The sequence below is a fragment of the Caloenas nicobarica genome, chromosome 1 (genome assembly GCF_036013445.1).
Source record: "Caloenas nicobarica isolate bCalNic1 chromosome 1, bCalNic1.hap1, whole genome shotgun sequence".
NCBI lineage: Eukaryota > Metazoa > Chordata > Aves > Columbiformes > Columbidae > Caloenas > Caloenas nicobarica.
Genome location: NC_088245.1, coordinates 198,557,646 through 198,579,961, shown reverse-complemented (window position 1 = coordinate 198,579,961; position 22,316 = coordinate 198,557,646). Strand labels below are relative to the sequence as shown.

At 39.7% G+C, this 22,316-nt stretch overlaps 1 protein-coding gene across 2 annotated transcripts in view; it reads right to left on the bottom strand.

Moving 5' to 3' along the window:
- The window catches only part of GUCY1A2 (guanylate cyclase 1 soluble subunit alpha 2), a 157,638-nt gene that overhangs the window by 105,429 nt on the left and 29,893 nt on the right, over positions 1 to 22,316 (bottom strand). For both annotated transcript variants that reach the window (XM_065642937.1, XM_065642947.1), the window contains exon 4: positions 21,546 to 22,264. In XM_065642937.1, coding sequence (XP_065499009.1) covers positions 21,546 to 22,264 — 719 coding nt within the window. The remainder of the gene's footprint in view (positions 1 to 21,545; positions 22,265 to 22,316) is intronic.

The following is a 22,316-nucleotide window of genomic DNA, read 5'->3' as shown; positions in this document are numbered from 1 at the left end:
CTATAAGTAAAAAATGTACTGAAAATGCTCTGTAAAACAAATATATACCAAAAAAAGTTGCTTCAACCTTATTACAAAAGCAGCGTGGATGGGATGTCATGATACCACCCTTTCTTCTGAAGGCAAAGATGACAGAGGGCAATCCAAGCCACACAGAAAGATATTTAGCAGTGTCACCATAGGAACCATTTTGCAGAGGCGTGTAGGAGCAAAAGAGCCTGAGTGACGGAAGCATTGGGGGAGCGGGGAGGGAACCAGTAACAAAAACCTGAAATGTAAAATCAGCTACAACGTACTATGACTGGAAGATAGCTGAATCTGCATGGTGCCTGATCCATGGGTAAATCAAGGTTAGAATGAAAGCATGGTTCAGTTCAATGCAAAGACGCTGCAGATGCAGATGGAAATATGCAATCATCAGAGAAGGAAATTTTAAAACAATCCAGAGGAATACACTATGAGAAAAAATATATATCTTCCACACATGGTGAAACCAACTGGCAGTGGAAACAAGCTGTGTTTCCTTGGAAACATCAAAACAAAAGTTATGTGACTTTCAGTCAGCAATATTTTCTGAGACAGCAGTAGGACCTATATTAAAGGCTTGATCTTAGTATTATATACATTTTATTTAAACCAGAATAATTGCTCTGAAATGAGCAGAGTCATTCTGGTATAAAAGCAATATAAAATCAAAAACTTGTTCTTCAGATTGTAAATATGGAATTAGTTTTATTCACGAAGATTTATTTTCATTAATATTTGGTTCTGAAAATAGGGCTATTCCAATCTTTGAATTTTGTGAATAATTATATCACAAATCCAAAATGGAATTTTCAGCCCATGTATACAGCAGGTCAAATAAAATCTTTTTGCTTCTGAGCTACCCTGAATCTCATAAGACTTAAAATGTCAGAACAAAATGTTTAAGCTAAATCGCATTAATAAAAAAAACCTATGCATGGAATATGGCTTTTAAACAACAAAGCGGTAGCAGCCAAAGAAACAATATAATCAGTTACACACTTAAAGTAAAGCATCTAGAAAGGCAAACTCATGCAGTGAACCTCGGCTTCTGTATATGTCATCTCAAAGCTTTCAGCATTCAGCAGGCTTAATGGGTTGTGATATAAAACCAGTATCGGCTAAGCTATGATTAAACAGAAGAGGAGAAAAAAACCCACCATTCCCCTTGGTCTCGTATGTCATCTGACAATCTTTTACATTAATGAAATATTCCTCTGCCTAGGGCATGGCCATTCATATTTCATATCTCATAAGAGAGTTCCCTAATCATCAGCACCTAGATTACTGTGGCTTAGGAGTACCTTCAATACTTTCTGAGAAACAATACATGTAGGCAATCTACCAACAAACACATTTAAACAGGAAATTAAAGAATGTCTCCAACCATCAGGGTAGTCAAGTACTGGGAAAGTCTTGCAAATAGGAGAACTGGTGGCAAAATAAAATCTAACCGATTTAATTAGGCACTTGATAATTTTATGAAAAAATTGTTTGCAATCACATTGGTCTAAAAATATGCACTGTTAGTGGGATTATGATGAAAAACAGTTGACACAAAATGAAAAAATCCTTCTAGCAAAGTCAGAAGTATTGGATAAACAGAAAAAATTGTTACAAATGATGAAATGGAAAATGAAAATACCTAGAACATTGGAGAAGGAGTAAATTACAGATTGGTGTAATAGGCAGACTATATAAAGGTACTCAAATTGTTGAATATAGCCAAAAGGATGAAGAAATGAACTGAACATAGTGCTACAATCTTTTAGATATGTTACTTACCCATCTCATACCTGTGAGCAACTAAATTATTCTTCCCAAATTACTTCTTTGTTAAATACAATTGGGACTAATGCCTATTTTACTAGACAGAGCAGATCTGAAAAGTAGCTAATGTCTCTAATATGTCCCATCAGTCTCTAATTTGCTACAGAGAGACAGACTCTAACCCAAAACTCGAGAATTGAAAAGGAAGTATTACCAGTTCAGCGGGTTTTTTTTAAAAAAGCTGGTTTTTCTTCTTAAAAAGAGAAATACAGTGACATTACTAAAACATTAAATACAATTTAAATCATAAAGATTTGCATGGAAAAGGTGCTGAGTGTTTTACCTCCTGGAAAGAAAAGAGGGAAAATACTTCTTACATCAACTGACATTAAAAAAGAGCAAAGTAGTACCCTGAAAATGTGAAGAGATGAGCAGGAAAAATGAGCCATTTTTTACATGTACAGCTCCTGAGATGAGAGCATGAGGGAGTCATAAATAGTTTCTGAAAACAGATGCAAATGCAGGTGCATGTGTGGTAAAATGCAATCAGAATGGGTGCCTTCAGCAGAGAAGTACCACTCTGATGGGCGTCCCCCGTGAGCGCTGCTTCCCTCAGCACCCCAGATTGCTGCCTCCTGATACCAGAAGTCAAGGAACAGCTTTCGCTGCCAGTATTTATGAATTTGGGTATGAGGATGGAAGTTCTGAAAAACAAAGTCCATAGATGATATCTTCCTTGATTCTGGTAGAGACGTGGTTTCATCCATCAAGTTAATTATTTCTAATGCGTTAGTGCGCCTAGGAAAGTAATTAATTCGACTGGTACTTTGTTGCGCTACGTAACAGTGAAAAAAGATGATCCTGCCTCAAACAATATAGAGCCCATATTAAGATTCTTTTTTTCTCTGTCAAATATGAAGGTTAAACTTTTATGTTAAATTCCAGTTGTTCCTTGGTACTCTGTCTGAAATGGATCATGCTCTATGCATTGTCATTCTTTATTTCATTAAAGCAATTCAACTTGAAGAAAGAATTAGAGACTTCAGTTCCAGTACTTCAGACTTACCCTGGTAATAGCTAAAAGCAGAATTGTTTTGTGCCTCTAAGAGTCAACTTCACTGTGACGACAACACAGACTCTGAGGAGGAGGTGCTGATAGGGGCTATATCTCAGTAGGTCCCTTCCCATAAAGCCTGGAAGGAGCTGGAATTAGCCCACGCCCTTTGCATCCTCAGCTCAAAGTGAATGCTGAGCTACCTTAATCCATGAGAAAAAAGTTATGTCTGTTTTCATCCCCATCAAAAGATAAGAGATTGTGAGAAAATTGCAAGATCCAGAAAAGCTAAGCATGGGTTAAGATAATAGTTTTATCCTGCAGAAATGGTAAATCTAGACTGGGTAAATCTAGGCAAAGCATTCTGAACTAAATCGTCGAAGGGGACAAAAAAGATGCGCATACATGTCTGCCACTCCACACATTCAGTGCCTCACTCTAGGGCAAGAGCACAGCATAGCACACCACTGCACTGACCAAGATTTCAGATGCTATGTTTTTAAAGGCTTGCTCTTGCAGACAAACCTGTAAATGCAAAATATAGAGACTGTTTCTGCTTTGGATTTCAAAAACATTACCTACAATTTCATGGTTCATCTTGTTTAGTTTTTTATTGCCCCTTCTTTTGACAGAGTCAGTGCTAAAGAATGACTCTGGACAGACGCCACTGTTATATCTGCTGTTCAAAATGTGTTCTGCCCCTGCCATGTCTGTCCTTGGCTGAAGCGCTTCTCCATGTGTCCTCGCTTCATTCTTGTGCCTCCAAGTTCTAACAGTGTCTTACAATGCTGGGGGGCATGGGGAAGGGGTTGGTCTGATACTTAGTTGTCATTAAGTCTTAAAAAATTCTTTTTAAAAATATAAATTCTTACTGGATTTAATGTGATAATATTTTCTTAGATATTGTTAAGGGTTTTTTATTGGAAGGGTTTTATATTGTCCCAGCAGATGGATTTAGTTCAAGGTCTTTGTTGACTGGATCTGAGAACAAACTATAAATGGTTTCGACTGTGAAAATGATATCAGGACTGCTGGCTTGGCCTTATGTCAACACATAGCATGGTTTATCACGTGACATTGTATTTAGCCAACAATTTCATACGAAAACAAAGAAAACATTTTGTTCTTATTGGATATCTGAAATGGCCAAACACATAAACTTGCTCAAACCCTGGTAACATATTTATTACTATAGCTTATCTTCCCTGCGAAAGAGTCCATTAATAAACAAATAATACTTGGACAGTCACATCATAACTGAAAAAACACATAAGAAGTCAAATGTTATAACTTCATTCCACTCATCAAGTTATATGAGAAAAACTTTGTCCTTTCAAAATAATTTTTCTCTGTTTCTTTTTCCCTTCCTATTTACAGCATCAATTAATTTTTTTACTTAAAGAGTCAACAAAGCTTCCAAGATACATAGCACAATGAGGCAGCTTGTGGCAGACCTCTAATATGGATGTAAGGAAGCAAAAATAAAGACATTTCGCATTCAAAAGCCTCAGCTTTATACTTCGTGGTGCACTAGCAGATCATCGAAACCTCAACAACTCCCCAGCTCCACTACCTGACAGAACAGGGGTCCCCGAGGTGCCTGCGGACCAGAGCTCTTCCCCCTCCCGTCCCGCTCAGGAGGTGCCAGCATTGCTACTCACATGTATTAAAAGGATTCAGGAATTTTCATACAAACAATGTTTGGTTGTATGTTGGTTTAGATTTGAAGGCAGAGTCAGAATAGCTCCACTTTGTACTGTGCAGTGTCTAATATATACTCTTATTGATTTACACATAATTCTATGAAGATTTTGAACACTTCATTTCACAAGAAAATCACGCTCTAAATGGAATATGTATATGACTCAAGAGACTTGTATTTTTAAAAATAAGAGAGAAAAACATTTTAAATCTCTAATTAAAACTATCTAGTAAAAGCACTAGGGAAATTTGCCAGCCAATAATAATAGCATTACAAACTAGGCTCATTTGTGAGGTAACGATGGAACTTCAAGTGTAATTCTACACTTGAAGGGTGCTTCCTCCAAAGCCTACTGTCCTGAACAAAAATCTAAATTACTGGGAGGTAATATCTTCTTTCATCTAAAGAACATTTTTAATGCAGTGTATCTCAAATTGCTTTTCAAGTTCTAAATAGAAAATACATAAGCTTTTATTTATCAAGATGGATTGAGAGAAAGGAAATATTTCATTTGATACTGACAAACACTTCAAAGCTAAAATTTTGCAAATGTCTAACAAGACACAGGTACACTATACACTCTTGCAATGTGAACTCCTAAAATCTATGTTTATTTTTCATTTCCCAGTCCTCTTCCTAATACAAGCATATGTAAATAATGATATATATGTTCTCACTGTGCCGTGTGCAGTTTGTCCATGTGTTATCAGAATATCTACAGAAGGTACACTGCGTTGTGATGTACACGTTATGATTACATAAAGAGCACAGTATAACCAAAGATTACAGATATTATGCTTTTCTAAAAGTAAACATGGCCACATGCCAATATTAGAACAATTAAGAGATCATTTTAAAATATTATGTTATTAATGTTATTAATAAATTCAAAAGAAAATTCTGAATTTCCAAATATCAACAGTGGTATAATCAAAATATGTACTGATGACTATATTCATGTGTTCCTATTTACTTAGCAGAAATCTTTAAAGCAGAAAATGAAAACCCTTCAGTGAGAAACAAAAAAGAAAATAAAGCAACCTGGTATTCTTAAAACTAAGTACAATGGTGTATTATCAAGAGCATTACATTGCATAAGTAAAAGGTATTTCTTCACCTCTTCTTTTTAGACTCCTGTGCAAAGCAGATAAGAAAGGCTACCATATAACTGTTCTTTCTCTCTTAAACAAAATGGAAGATACTAGAAAATCACTTTCTGAATTACAATTTGATTTTAGTTTTACAGTATGGTGCTTCTGTCATTCCAGTAATAGCCTACTTGAAGGCTTACATTTTTGTCTGTTTTCACCTTAGCTAAAATCCTGCCTCTTTTATAATAATTTGCACAAATCCTGGAGAGAGGACTTCTCTTCCCACAAAGATCAGTGTTAATAAAATATTTGTGCACCAAGCTCTTGTGGAAGTGCAGTGTCAAGTACAAGATTCTGTCTGGCTGTCTCAGCCTCTTGTTTGTCTACATAACAACTTGTTTGCTTCTTACATCCTTTTAGCTCTTCCCAAATCCCAGTGTTTTACAAAAATATGTCTATAACACACATATTCACGGTAAATGGGTCCCAGTAACTAGGGCACTCAGATAAGTTTTTCAGGATGTTTCTGATCCCAGTTTAACACAATCCTTCCCCTCCCACTCCTCCAGGAGAGGTTATTTTAAATCTAGATCATTTTCATGAACAAGAACAGAGAGGTATATTATTAGTTTCTTCTCACAGATCTGCAGTACCAGATTCACAAATTTCCTTTACTGATACATTTCTTCAAAGGGAATAAACCTACAAATTAAACTCATTTCTCAGTCTTACTTCCGCTAAAGGGAAGACAGGTTTATCCTAGTCCTTTATAATCTGCTGTGGGATATCAGTCCTGCTCAGTAGAATGCCTTATTTCTGTTCATTTTCTCTAACTCTAGTGGGAAAACACCAGGCCACCTTTAGGTAGATTACTACTTACAAATACACATGCTTGAAGAATTACACAGGGAAAAATCTGTTAAGCTTAAACTCCCAAGGCATTTTTTAATGATTCATACAGCACTTAGTTCAAAGAAGCTTCATGCTTTTTAATCTACACAGGGATCAGAAACTCCGTCTTTTTTTTTAATTCCATAACGTGTTATCAAATACTGATCATCTGTACAATTTTTACTTCAGCAGACACAATTCACAAACACATGCAGATAACCTAAAAAAGGTAATAACTCTTCAGCTTCTTAGAAAATGGAATGTTTTTCGTCTGCATGTAGTACTTCTGCTTCCCCAGTCACGTGCAGAAGCTTTGTTTGAACAGCAACCACTAATGCTTGCTGTATAATACACTGTAGAAAGCAATTAACAGGGGAAAGCATAAGGCCATCTCTAATCTGGCAGTTAGCTATTTCTGACACAAGTTTGGATATTGCATAGCCAGGTGTGCTGGTTTGACTGAAACCTTTCTTTTTGGTAGCTAGCATGGTCATTATTTGGATTTAGTTTGAGAATAAGAAGATAAAACCACAGGACAGAGTTTAAGTTCTTAATTTTGTTGTCTGGGCGCCAAGGCCTCGGAGCGCTCTGCCCACAGGTGTGAGGCAGTGAGGAAGCGGGGGCATGGATGGGGCAGAGCTTGACTGGCATCCAGACTGATCAATAACAATATCCCATGCCATTAGCGTCATGCTTCATATTTAAGGAGAGTCGGGATCGTCTGGCTCTGTTGGATACGGGACAGGAGTGGGACAGAGACCTGTTCTGGTTCTGCTTTGTTTCAGGGGAGTTCTGTTTGGGACATTCTTTAGTTCAGCCTTTTGCCATCCTGCCATTTGCAGAGGCCCCTGGGCCTTTCTGTCTTTTTCTCTCCCTCTCTGGGATCAGCTGTTCAGGACCAGGTGCTGCTTCCTGGGACTGGTGCTCAATGTGCACGGAGTTCGTGAGGAATTACATTGAGTATCTTTTATTTTACATTCTATTTCCATTTTATATATATTAGTAGTAGTAAGAGTATAGTAGTGTTATTATTTGCGGGTTTTTTAATTAAACTGTGGTTATCTCAATGCATGAGTTTCTCCCCTTTCAATTCTCTCCCATATTCAGGGCAGGGGGGAGAATGAGCGAGCATCTATTGTGCTTATATTGCTAGCTCGGGTTAAACCATCACACCAGGAAAAGCGTTACAATGAAGTCTCCTTTCAGAAACAGACCCTAAGTAGGAAAGTACCCAAGCATCTGCTTGAAGAATGTTCCTGAGTATCTGCTACTCTGAAGACCATTCACAGGGGGAAAAATTTGCAGTGGTGTGTCCATTAATTTGGATGACTAACTGCCACAATTGTTTTAAAATACCAGGGCTAACACAGCTAAAGGTTTGAGGCTTCTCAGTGGATTCACCGGGCAAGGGCCTGGAGACCCTGAAGAACCACAGCTGTGCTTTCTTCAAGGAGAACCACATTGCACAAGAAAGCCTTGCCTGCAGAGAGGGGAGGAGGACTCCCCCCACTACGAGCTGCTAATGAAACATAGATAAGCTGAAGGCAGTTCTACATAAAGGGATTAGGAGGCAGTCAAACAAAGAGAGAGGAACATGTCCCAGAATAGTTTGTTCAAAAACATCCAGTAGTCACTAAGTGATATCAGAAAGAAAGTCTTTGTCTTGAGAAATTCTTGTGCTTGTGTCCCTTGCCTTTCTGCCACATCCTGGCTAAAGGCACTAAACTACAAGCCCACAGGACCTACATCTTATGGGCCTCTTCATTGTAGAGGAAGGTGCCAGGAGAGAACAAAGTGGCTCAGGCATAAATTCTGGGGGTTTCTCTCATAGACAATATCAGGTAGAAATTACTAGGAAAGTAAGAACAGTGGCATTCATTAAAACAAGAAAAGAGAGTAACAGAGCATATGCCATAAATTTAATCATAAATGGCTATGTTATCTACAAGACCATAGCAAACTGAGCTTAAACTGCAAACTGAACACAAATCTATGTTCAACCGTGATATATTAGGATGTTGTTGTATTTTTCCTACATAGTACCTATCTGCTTAGAATCTGAGCAATCCGACACAGAGACTGTGTCATTCTACATATCTACATACAGGAATGAACCATAGACCCTTTGGGGTAATGCATAAGTATAAATAATAAAGGTAAAAAGAAAAGGGACCTCAGCTGGAGGACTGTTTGGGTCTCTCCTACATAACATCATGTCCACCCGCATTGACATTAAGGATCTCACCTTCAGATCACAGTTTCAAACTGAAAACCTTATCTTAAAGAATGTTTCCAGCACACCGATTGTCAGAAACTAATTGATCAAATAAGATCCTGGACAACGTCACAAACAATTTAATAGTGTTTCACTGCTGACTTAGAGAAAAGTAATCAGCTATCGGATCCAACACAGGACACAAGCCCACAAACAAACAACACTTTATGCACTTTTAAAACTTCTTTTGTTAGGAAGAAACATAGTACTCTGGTGGGAAAATGGTGCTACAGAGCATAATAGACGTCTGTAACTCTGGAGAACCAGCGGCGCTGCTGGACTGCAGCACCAGCAGCAAAGTGGGATGGTTTGGGAAGAGATTAGAATCTGAAATGCAGTAAGAACAGCCACCCAGTGTGGCAGCTAAAAGTGATGTCTAGGAGAGACAGTAACGCCCCGTACCGGTTGTCCCCAGCAGGCACAGCGCCGGGGCACAGAGCAGCATGCCTGCAGGGAGGCAGGCACACGGGAAAGGCATCCCTGCCTGCACAAGGCCAGGTTGGCTATTGCATCTGCATGAGCAGCGTGGGGGCTGCAGATCATGGTCTTCTGGGGTGATCATCTGCTTCCGCAGGAACTCCTGCACTCTCAACTCTGTAATTAAAGTAAAAACGTCCAGGACTGTCCTCTGGTGTGGTGACCAACAGGAAAGGAAGGGTGTGGATCCACATGACTGACTGTCTTCACCCTCCCAAAAAGAGTAGTCACATCCAGATTCCCTCTGGGAAACTCTTGACCCTGGGCCAGGCAATGTTTGGGAGATTACTAAAGGGTATTAGCCAAAATCACGCCAAGGAGCATCTCACCATTTAAGAGTATAAACAATTGCTTCGCAGAGCCTCCAAGCATTTCCTGGCAGTGCTCAAGTCACTGGTCCACACACAGTCAGTGATAATGTGGTGTGATGTTCACACTCCAGCTGTGGACCCAGGAATGGGGTTGCAGTGGACTAAATGTGGAGAGTAGACAGCAACTGAAGAGCCAGGGTCCTGGTTTAGAGACATGGTCATACAGGAGAGGAAAGCATGAAAATGGGTGAACGAGAGGGCACAGTGTCCCTTCAGATGACAAGACAGACGTGCTGTTTGCTTTGCATATGGTCAGCTCATTTACTGATTGATACAGTTCATTTGCAGCATTATTTAAAAACATATATTTACTCTTCATCACAGCCCTTTCTTTTCAGAGAAAGCAGTGTTAGCTGCTTGCTAATACAAAATATGACTGATTTGCCTCAGTGATGCTCAGTTGCAACAGGGTTGGGACCAGCTGAACTGAACAGAAGCATTTATATAACAATTTCAACAAGCAACAGCATTGCTGCAAGGCTTAGGCATACAGCAGTGGTCGTCACTCAGCTGAGATACCAAAGAAGCTGGAGCTCTGAAATGGAGCTGCCAGCTGAGAAACAAGAGCTCACTCAGATCTACCACCTACCTTCCCCAGCATAATCAGTCTGGAGGCAGCAAGGTCATCAGCTCTTAACCAGCCACTCACACTCTGGAGGAATTTCAGATAATTTCCATGCCCCAGGCACCCTTGGGAGGTTGCTTTCCTACCGCATAGGCTGTTGACCGGCTGTCAGGGAAAGCTGCAGCGCTGCTCGAACAGCCCCTGCACCAGCTCATGTCACACCAGCAGCAGTGACGGCTCCTTGCTCACAGCTGGCCAGGCCACACCAGTTGGGAGGTGGAGCTCACCCACATTTTCCAGCAAAATACTCACAGGCTATTTTGGAGTTATCTGTGCTCCCACTATGTTTTTGGCCAGTCCTGCCAGTGCCGAGTTCAACACACAGGAGCTAACACGTCCTTCAAAGTTTTACCCAGCAAGACTATTCCCATACAGACACTGTCTTTCAATACCAAGAGCTTTTGGTGATACAGTATTAAAAAAAAAAAAAAAAGAAAAAAAAAGAAACTCACCACCTTTCTGCAAGATATTGTCATTTCATCATTGCATCTCACACCTCACTTGAGTGTTGCTCCCCTTGGCAGAGTGCAGGTTAATTCCTTTTATATTATGATTTTGTAAAATTAGACCTTCATTAAGATAATATTAACAATAATTTTGATATATCTATTTTGATTTAAATGTCTTAAGACAAAATATCGGATCTGTCCTGTTTTCTTAAGTTATTTCTTGGTCAAATTCTCCTTGACGTCACACAGAATTTGTATCCTTACCCAGTAATTACTCAGACCAGCATCTGATGACTTGACTACAAGATCTCCCAGTGAAAGGAGCCTAGGGTTTGGCCTACAAATAGCCACTTGTAGCTGAAAACAAATCCAGAAATAAACACTTGGGGAGGCGGTCAGTCAGTTCCTCATAATTTCGTAGAGCTACGCTTTGGCATAGGTAGAAAACAATGTGTTAGTCACTGCTTGTTATTAACTCATTAATAATTCTGTGGACATTTCCCATAATGAATACTACAGTCTCTACTTCTACAGTGACTATAGAAACAAGTCTTAAAATGTCAATCAAACTAACACATACAAAAACATTAAGCTTATACAATTTTTTAAGCCACATTTTGTTGAATGGTAAATTAATTTTTTAGAGAAAAATGATTTTTTCATTAGAAAAATTCATTATTTATGGCTCTCTTTTAAACTCAAAAAATACAGCAATACAGTATTGATGAAGTTAATGCCTCCTATTTAGAAATAAAAGTCTAATTCCCTGAACATGTCATATGGACAGCTTCTGTTACCAAAAAGATTTTCATACTCAAGACATTTGTAGGAGCAGTTACCAAATTTATTTTCTGCATTTAATGTCAAATTAGATTTTATTTTGCTCTCCTTACCAAAGTAAGTACCCTCTCCCAAAGTAATCCTGTTAAAACTGGACTGATAATAACTAGTAAGACAAATCAAGTAACACCTTATTTATCCTGAGCGAAGGTACCAGGTTTGGGTCCCACAGTATCAGGATGACATACTAAATTTAGAATTGTAACTTAATTTATGCTATCAGTTAGGGGTTGGGAGATCCTGACAACATCTGCTGGCACTTCTTTTTGCTTTTATAGTCTCATGCACACCTCACTACACCAATACTCATAGAATGAATATTTTTTTTTAACTGTTACAGCTTTTTTCACAGAATATTCTACTAAAAAATATGGAATTTCTAGATAGTGCAAGCAGTCCTGCTAGTCTGTTATGGTACCCTGGTACATTCACCACATTCAGTGAGCCCCTATATGATTAAATGACACTATGGGAAAAAAAAAGAATCAGAGCAAATAAGTCAGTTATTTTTAAATCCTATTTATGGATTTGTCAGTGTTATTCCCATGTTCCCAGAACTCTCTGTGGAGTTCCCCATCAGTCAAAATGGATCCAAAAGCCTTTCAAGACCCTCTGATGCTGCTGAACATAACTAGGAAACCTCTCAGATGTTTCTGCATTTTTGGCTGACAGAAAACATTCTCAGCTAATTTATCCCCATATTCCCAGGAACAAATGCCAGAAACTGAATGTCCACTAACTGAATTTGAAGCCTTCCTGAGCAAAGAGGAAATAGACTGAATCAGCAGTCCACTGAGATGAGTGAGAAAATTTGATGCCCTTCTAATGATTTGTTCTGTGCTTCTTTCACATGAAAATTAAACACCACTGCCTGTCTGCACGGCACTGGCATTGTTGCTGTAGTCAGTATTTTTATGGCATATTTTTCCTTTAAAATGAAAAACTGAATGCAACTCAATGAAGCTGAAAAATCAAAGTTCTTTCAATATGAGGCATCTCCTTTAATATTTGCGAAGCACTGGTATTTTTCTTCTCGGGTTTCAGTGGAGCTGAAATAAACTTAGCCTCTTCTGTTCTTTTCTTGGTAGCTCTCCCTTATTGGCATAACAGAACCCTGGGAATAGAGGATCTCTTCGTTCCTTTTGCCTGACTTTTGCCAGGTACAATGGCCATGGAAGCAGAAAGTACTTTCACAAGGGAGTCAACCAAAAACCTACACTGCAAAGAACCCTGAGCCACAGCAAGCACAGCTAAGATTAACCTGAGGCTCTGCTAATCCATTCAAACATTCCTTCTGCTGGATGCTGTTGAGGTAAGAAAGAAGAAAGCACCAAGGGTTGCACAAAAAAATGCAGCAATTCTTCTATATTTAAGTAAAATATTTGCAAAAATAATTAATTTATAATTCACTGGGCATTCCCCATCCAAGTTTTACACTAATACAAGAAATCAGACTGTGCTCTATCATATAAGATCAGTTTTAATGTCATTCTTTTCTAAGTGAAGTCATGCAGATAAGGCAAAACTACTTGATGACTGAAATCATCCAACACACTTTATGGGGAGAATGACTAAAAGATGAATTTAAGTGACAAAGATCCTTGGCATTGGTGGAAGGAGGGGACATAACTGAGTCCCCTGATTCACACCTCATGCATATTCTGGGGTCCATGTCTCAGTGTCTAAGATCTTCCCTTCTCAAACAGAACCAGAAGAGCAGAAGGCACCGAGGTGTTGCAGAGGAGCCTACCCCTATCACACAGAACAAAAAAAGAAGTCAGTCTGCCCAGTTTTTCCTTTCTCCCTCAGGCCATTGAGCATTCCTTTGCTTTCGTTCTGTGACTTCCCACCCGTGAACTTGTGGGAGCTCATGCACAAAACCCACTCAAACTACAGGGCAACATTTGAGCTTTTCCCATTCTTTCTAAGCCCACCTCAGCCCCTGCAGAGACTCAGCTTGACTATGTGCATTGCCCAGTTGCAAGAGCCAGCACAGGAAGGAGAAAGGTAAAGAGTGACACAATGTTTCTGCTTTAATTCAACCATCCCAAGGAAAATGGCTTTTTTCAAAATCACACCTGTTCAGATTAGAAGAAAAGCACAATCACTCAAGAACTCACACAAGCAAATGAGGAAAAGGATAAAAATGTATTGTGAATAAGCAATACTTAACTTGAGTCACTAGAAGAGAGAGGTAGAAAAAAATGTATTCCTGAAAATCACACAGAGTTGTGCTTGAGTATTATCATTATATACAAATTAATGAAATGTCCAATTATGACACAGTGTAATTTAGAAACTTGTTCAAAAGCTTTCAATCAAACAGAGAAAGATGGACATTTTCATGTGCAATCAGTTTCCTTATCATACAGAATTATACAAATCATAAGGGGAGAGTTCACCAAGGAGTCAAATTGTTATAATAGCCACTTCACTCAACAGCTGCTTTGGTTTTCAGCTAATGGAAAAGAGAAAGGAGTATTTTACCTTTAGGTTGTTACACTTTCTCTTCAGTCCTATCACTGAAAACACTTTAAAAATGACATTTGTAGTTACTAAAGTTCTTCGATGCACAACCACTAGTGAGACAAAAAAGTCTCGTCATCTATAGTTTCTTATAACCCACCATGGTCTCGGAAGCAGTCAAGCCAGCCAATCCAATTAATCTTGAAAATCATCACAGTCCAAACACATTTTGACAAGCAAATGGGTGGGATATTAGCATTAGCAGAAACAGAAGACAGAATTTGATTCTGAGAGCTCCAGGAGCCTGCAAAGCAATGGAAGCTTAGTATCAAAGGCTGACTAACTGTGAATAAATCAGCCCTGGGAAAAATTAGAATTCCTAGATCATAAGTGACAGATGTCCGTCATGCTAGAATAACTTTCGGGCCACTTCATTTGAATTTTATTAAGAGAGGAGGAAAAACACAGTTACAGAGCAGAAGCAAAACACTTTAAGATTGTGTGTGGTGGTTTTTAAACTAGTCTGCCAGTGTCAGCACTGCTTATTTCTTTCAGTAGGTCCAGAATAAAAATTAAAAGTAGCAGATAAAGAATAGACTCTCAATACAGGGGGAAAAAAAAAAAAAAAAAAAGAGACAATGTACTTCCTGGACTTAAAAGTGTTATTTTTATACAATTTCCAATGGCCAACAAACACAATGGGAAAGTGCTCTGCTAATGCAATGGGTAAACAGGCTTCTTCACCAGTTATAAACACAATGTCCTCACAGAACTGGTGGAAAGTGGGCACCAACCAGAGAGGTCTCATCTTCGCAGTTTCTAGCAAACAGTGGACCTTACATCCACAGGATACCACAGACGCCAACAGTATGAACTTCCTCTGGTTCAAAAGGTGCCAGAGAAAATTATGGAGGAGTGGTCCTGTGGGGCTAATAGGTGCCACGTCCTGATGCCGCCACAAGAGAATGTGCTTTCATCTTAGACAGCTAAAAGCTGGGAGGGTGTATTACACAAAAGAGCACTGCAGGCTTAAACTTTTTCTTATATTTTTCATTAAGCATTGTATGTTGGTCACTGTGAGAGTCAGCATTGAATCACAGATTTTTTTCCGTTAGAAAAGACCTTTAAGGTCATGGATTCCAACCATGCTGGACTGGATGAACTTTTGATCTGATCACACATGGCAAACACGCAACTGAGTGACTGAAAGGAAATATTCAACATAGAGGTGGCACTTCCTCGTACCATGGAAGAAGGACTAGATGAATAACTCCATAGTTAAACAAAACAATAGAAACTAACAGGAGAAATTCCTATCAGCTTCCACTGAGTCAGCTTACATTTTAAAAGGAACAGTTGCTTATTACTCAGCATTTTTTAAAATGTGGCCATTTATTACATGTATGTCTATACAGCTCAGAATCTAACTTTCTAGATATAGCTTTTTTAATCTTGGCTCTGGACTGGGTTATTTTTATTTATTTTGCATTTCTCTAAATCAGTACACTGGGTCAAATTCCTGCTAGTGCAGTCTTGCTCATCTGCCATAAACTCTCCTCCCCACCGACAACAGATGAGGTGCTGGCTCAGCCAGCCTGCACACTCAGTACAGCTACAAAAAACTGACACTACCATTTTGCTGGACATTTTATCATTACAGAGCTGGTGTTTCTTGAAAATTTGAATTATATGAGGTATTCAGAACTTCTTGCAATATAACATTTTCAGAGGATTCTTTTTGTCAAGCCCAAGGTTTCATAATTTTTAAATGCTATATTATAACTTATAATTTAAAGCTTTTTCCTAATAAAAGTATTTTATATCTAAAATTATTGAACAAAACATTTTAACACAATAAAAGTAAATTATTCTCCAAAATACAGTTTGATGACCTCCTGGGGAAGTTGTCATTTTAATAAAAATGGCATATTCAAAGAGAATACATTCCACCAGGAAAATGTGGTCACCTTCAGTAGTGCAGTTTTAAGTGCCAGCTTTATTCTTAGACAAGTTGTCTAAAACTAAAGTGTTCACAGGCCTAACAGTAAGTCAAAGGCCAGCGAGTATCCCTATAAAAACTAATTTATTTCAAAGGTGGAAAAGAGCTGTTAGTCTGCACAGGAGAGCAGTAGTACAAGGAAAATACAGCTGCACAGTATCTGGCAGGGAACCAAACAATTTCTTTCATGATTCATTTTCAACTGTATTTTGAACTGGATGCCAAGTCACAGTTTCAGAAAGGGACCCACAAAGCAGTGCTGGCAGGGCAGTTGTCAATCCGTGCACCAAGAGGACTGGGTTTGGATCTCGAGGCCCTGGGGACACGGTGGGTCCCTGCAAGAGCAGCCCCATCTCCTCTTGATCTGCCCAGCACTGATAGCACAGGAGCAGCACATGAGGAGGACGTTAGCCAGGGTACAAAAACCAGGACAGTCAGCCCTTGTCTACTCGTTCAGCCAAAACGTGAAGCAGCTCCAGCCATCTCACTGTACTGCCAGGGGGCAAGTATTTGCATCATGTCACAGATGGCCTTGTTCCTTAGTATAGTCAGAAGACAACTGTATCATCTGTCAGGAGCTCCCAGCCCTTGTCTGGTCAAGAAATGGTGGGAGGGAAGCTGAATTTTGTTTTGCAGAAAGGTAGAAAAATCCTGTGATCACTTTCAATGAAAAGCTGAAACATGGCCTTGGTGTGGCAATTAAGGGAAGGCTTTATGCAAAGTCTCACCATGAAGGTGAGAGGGAAGTTATCAGGCAAAGTCATTGAGGCAGCAGAATCAGTTAATATCCATTGGGAAGCTCTGTGAAATCAAATACCATATACAAAGAGACACGGTAAAAGATGATCTGCCTCAAAAACAACAGTGACTCACAAAGATGAGGAATTGACTTCTGTTGAAGAAGTAGGAAAGTAGAAGTCCTGCAGAAGCTCAGATGGGAGACAGCAATGCTAACACCACACATCTCAGCAGTGCAGTGCTCACAAGGCAGACATTGAAACAGCCACATCAACACGCTCTGCACAGGGGAGAGTCAGGGAGAGATTTGGGTGCAAACTCCCCATCTGCTTTGTGCAGACACCTGGAGGTGTTGCCAGGGAGGGAGCGGTGGTGTTCGGCCAGGAGGACCCGGGACGGTGACGGATCTCCAGGAAGGTGGCTCCTGCCCTGCTGGATCTCAATGCACAACCACCAGCTCCCTCGCCTGCCAGCACCTTCACTGATGGGCCTGACAGGGGCTTTGGAGAACCCCGGCAGACAAGGCAACACCTATTCCTCTCAATTTAAATTCCATTAAACTCTAATGGAGTTGTATTAACCATGTGTGAGGCTATAAGCAATCAATCCCAAATAGTTAATTGTCACAATAAATGTATTTTTGATTGTTGCAATAAATAATTGCTCCCAGAGAGAGAGGTTTGGAATGAGTTTCCTTAGAGAAGTGAAACAGCAAGATTTGTGATCTTGTGACTTAGGGATAATACTCAAAACCAGAAAATCTGATTGCATGCAAGTGAAGCTCTCTAGTTAAACACAAAAAAAAACCTGATTAAAAATTAGTGTGAAATGTGAAAAACAACAGAATGTTTGTAGAAGGAGTAAAGCAGCAGGGCCCTAATACTCCCTTCAGCATTTAGATAGTACCATACTATAAACAACAAACAGTAACAAGAATTTAGCTGCATGGGAACACTGGAAAACTCAGAGGCCGATTACGCTCAGTTTTTATACATCTAAAGTGTTGTCTGCATACTAGGAAACCTTACCTAAAGACAATCGTAACTGTTCATACAGGCAATTTTGAATGTGCAGAATAATCAAGAAAAAAGCCCAAAGCATCTGTGTGGATAACTTGATCACTGCGGAAAATAAAATGCAAGGACAGAAGTAGGGAGGGAAGAAAGGATGGAAGTAAACCTGGATTAGTTTGTACAGTTTGATTCTTATTCTCCACAGACTTACAAATGCGTTTAGTTGCAAACTTATGATAAGTTCAAGTAAAGCCAGTGAGACTGCTGACCTAATAAACTTATACAGTTGCTTACTATTTTGCAGAATAAATGCTTGCATTGTCCACATGTGTCCACTGTATAATGGAGACTGAAATATTGGCCAAGCAAACATCAAAACATTAGATTATGACCTAGGAGTATGGATGCTGTTGAAAATTGGGATTAAAGCTATAGAGTCCATGTTCTTCAGGTGGGGAGTTCTTTTTCCTGTCTGGTCCCTACAACAGTGGGATCCCGTAAATGCTCAGAGCTCCAAGGAACAGCTGGTGACATAGAAGATTAACAAAACTTTGCTGAGATATTATGCACTGATGCATGAGGCTGGGCAAAGGTGTACATACATCTCAGGAAGTGCTACCTGCTAGCCAGACCTCAGAGGCCTGAGGTTGGAAATTTAGGATAGTGTTGTAAAGCAAAGCCATTTATTTCAGTGATTCAGATCCCAGCAAACCAAAGCATACTGATGAATCTCTGCATAAATAGGACAAGCACCCTGAAAGTCAGAACAGGTGGGTTTTTTTCAATCTGCTTCTCGATGCTGAGTCAGGGAAAGATCATGATTTGTGACTTACTTTCATCTGAACACAGAGCTGGTGTCAGGACTAAATTAAAATGGTTTTGTTATTCTGTCTTATCCCTGCAAGCCTGATAAAAAGATCTAATTTATGTATTGAAATGAGCATAAAAGTGCTTTGAAGAGAGGCTGAAGGGTCCTCTGTTCATTGCAAAGCCTTTTAAAACATTTTTTTTTCTTCTTGAGGAACACTGAGACATCTGAACAGGTTCAAAATTGCAGCAGAGTTATCTCGGTTGCATCCCTTAAACTGCCCTTTAAAGTAACCAAGTCTGAAAAGTGTTGAGGTTATTGCAGAGTCTTAATTTTCTAAAACAAAAGATAAATACCTGTAAGTGGGATGCAATTCCAGTATGAACTGCATAGAGGTGTGTGACAGAGAAAGAGGCAAATATCTAAGTCAGTTACTTTTGACTTTTAAATGGGGTCATGCTCACATCACTGATCTACCTTCTCAATGCTCGAACTTCCAAACAAGTGCTGGCAAATTGAAAAGAATTCCAAAATGAGCTACATGAGTGATGTGAGCTCTGGGAAAATAATACAACAGGCAGTTCCCAAGGCTCAGTCTATTTTTTTGTCCAGGAGATATTAAGGACTTGAGCACAACATAACAGTATTGCCATGTTGATCCTCTCAAAATCTATGTAAGCAAGACAACCACAACCTCTGAATCTGTGCAACCTTTCATTTTGGAAAAAAAAAAGGAATATCGAGCATCACATGCTGAGCTTCATTTAACTACTCATAAAGCTTCACTTAACTACTCACAAATGAAACTTTTGGAAAGTGCTTATAAAATAGGTGAGTCAGAAGAAAACACCTCATCAGCTAAATGGACATTTTCGAATTAATTCCCCTGCCTGCAGCACAACATTTACCTCAGGTCCCTTGCACTTTGCCATCACCCTTTTCTCTCTCACTTACACCTTACTGGTCAAGACACAATTTTGCTCTTAACTGCTGGCAGACAAAGGATTTCCTTTACTGCCATTCCCTTTTACCTGCTTCTCAAGCAAATTGCTACTACAGTGTTAGTGCTGACACTTGTTCAGAGTCCAACTCTACACATGACTTTAAGACAGAGAAGGTCACTCACTCCTCTGAGTGGCAGCTGGGCCCATCACCGATTCGATTCTTTACCCACCTGTAATGACACACAGTACAAGACACAGCAATGACGCAAGGATACAAGCAGTGCTGCACAGCTTGACGGTACAGAACAAGCTTTTGAAATCAGAGTTTCTTCCCAAACTGGCTGCTAAAACGTGCCTCCAGCAAGCTCCACTCCCTGTCACTTCTTCTTTGAGCAAGCCGCAAGCACATGAAACTTGCCCAGGTTGAGTGTTTTGTTTGTTTATTTCACTTGTAATTAGATAGGGGGAAAAAAAAAGTCATAAAAGGCCCCTCCTCCCTGAAACCATCTTCCTCCTTGAAGTGATTTACAGCAGATTCATGAAGAGCAGATGGTCAAAGGGCTGTGACTCTGTCCCAGGGCAGGAGAAGGTGCCCGAGAGGGATGGGCTGGCTCCGAGGAAGGGAGGAGCATGGCACAAGTCTCTTTGAAAGGAGAAATGACTGTGCTGAAAGGTAGCTCAGAGCCAACACCTCCAAACTTTTCACACAACATTTCCTCTTCATAATTAAAGACTAGGGTTACTTTGAGGATGGATTCTGAAAAATAAACTCCCTTTGGGTTTTAAATAGGTTGAATTACATCAATTCTCACTTGTTTGCCTCTCTTGGGGGAATATGTTGTTTCCAGGGGAAAATGCAGGATAAACATGTTTATTGGTGCCAAAGAGCAATGCCAAAGAGGAGCCAGCAACATTGCTGCTGTCAGAACTGGCTATATTTTAAAAAGAACCCAGAACTAGATACTCAGTTACTTTGGGAGTCTTTCTGAAACTCTGGCCCAGTGTAGGTAGCAAAACAGAGGTAGAGTTTCTCAAGCTATATCCAGACCACCTGAACTGTAAATGTGGCACCCATAGGCAGAACTTACGTGTCTAAGAATCCAGTGTGATTGAGACTGACTATTCTTGGGTGCTGTCTCTTAAAAACCCTGAAAATCAATAATTCCTTCACTCGAAGCAGCAGTATTTCCAAGGCACCCACACATAGGCTTTCAATGTAAGCATTAAGTACAAGTACTTTGGTGCATAAAGCTGGAACCCAACTTCATACCAAAAATCTTCCCCGTAATTCAAGGATATGCAATGAAACAAACTTAATCCAACCTTTGCAGAGGTCCACTCTGGAAGACACATTCTCACCTTACTCACCTGGGATGCACTGAACTCAAGATAGGGCTCACTAGTTAAGATAGCTCTCTTCTAAAACATTGAGGAAAGAGCCAGTGTAGGAGGACAAGTGTCTATTTAAATTACTGGAAAGCATAAGTGATACTTGGTAGCTCTTATAGCTCTGGTTCCCTTGAGCACAGGGTAAGAGATAAGAAGAAACACAGAGGAAAGCAACGTTTCGAAACAGGAAAGTAGGATATAATAAAGTGGCAGTGTGAACCCTGCAGTGAGAGTCTTTCAGAAAGCATACTGAAAGCTATTCCCTAGTAAATGGCTTAATAACTATTATCCTTATCATAATATAGCTAGAGTGAAATTAAGGATTAGATATGGGCATTTTGTAAAATTCCTCACTCTTTTGATTTAAACTGCACTATTCAACTCCACAGTGCAGTATTTTCTGAATGGCAATGTCATGATTTGCTACAACATCACAGGCAAAGCTTACAAATAATTTAGGGAAACATCCAATTGGCTGGGGAATACCACTTAGCCCTGTTTTCAAGGCATAAGTGAGTTTTCCCAGAGTACGCAGGACTTGTGCTGCTTGTCTCTGGATAAATAACCCTCTCCCATCACACACATATACACACATCCTCTTCCAAATTAATGCTCTTACCTTATCTTTATTTTCAGAGCCAGAATCCTCAAGTTTGGTCCGAATGACAAAGGGAGTAGATAATCTCATGAGAACTCGTTCAAATGTGGCACTGATTTTAGGAGAAACTATGTCGAAGCAGTCTTGGAATTTCAGAGTTTTATGAGTATCAGATCTGAGCTGCTTCCTAAGACCTTCTCCAAGCTGGAGAAGCAGCATGTTTGGATCAAACATCAGGTGAAAGGGGAAAGCTCTGCAGAAGGTGCTGATGCTAATCCTCAGGTCTAAAGGGGACTGGGAAGTTCCTGGTGGAAGTGCTTTTGTGATATTTGCATTTTCATGTTCTTTGATAAGGAAAGTCAGACAGCTGCAGTTACCTGGGTTCGTCTCCTCTGAACTCAGCTTATCATTAGTGACCTGTTCTACTTCCACGTCCAAGTGGTAAATCTTCTTTGCTGCTGCCTTTATCATTCCCATCATTGCAAATCCCACAATTTGATGTGGGTGAAAGTAATGAAGCATGAGATTGCCTTCAGGGAGCTCTTTGCATAGGAAAGAAGGGGATTCCAGGGTGGCCTGTCTTCCAAATGAAGTTCTAATGTGCTCCAGCAAAGCATCAAAGCCATTGAAGAAGTCTTGAAGGGTCCCACCTACAGCTCGAAGAACTCTTTCATTCTCATCAAAGCAGATATTGAAGAATTCCTCTCCAAACTTTTCTTGCATTTCCTCAAACTTCAAACCTATAGGACAATGAGACACTAATATCAACGACATAGTATTGCTAATGTGTCA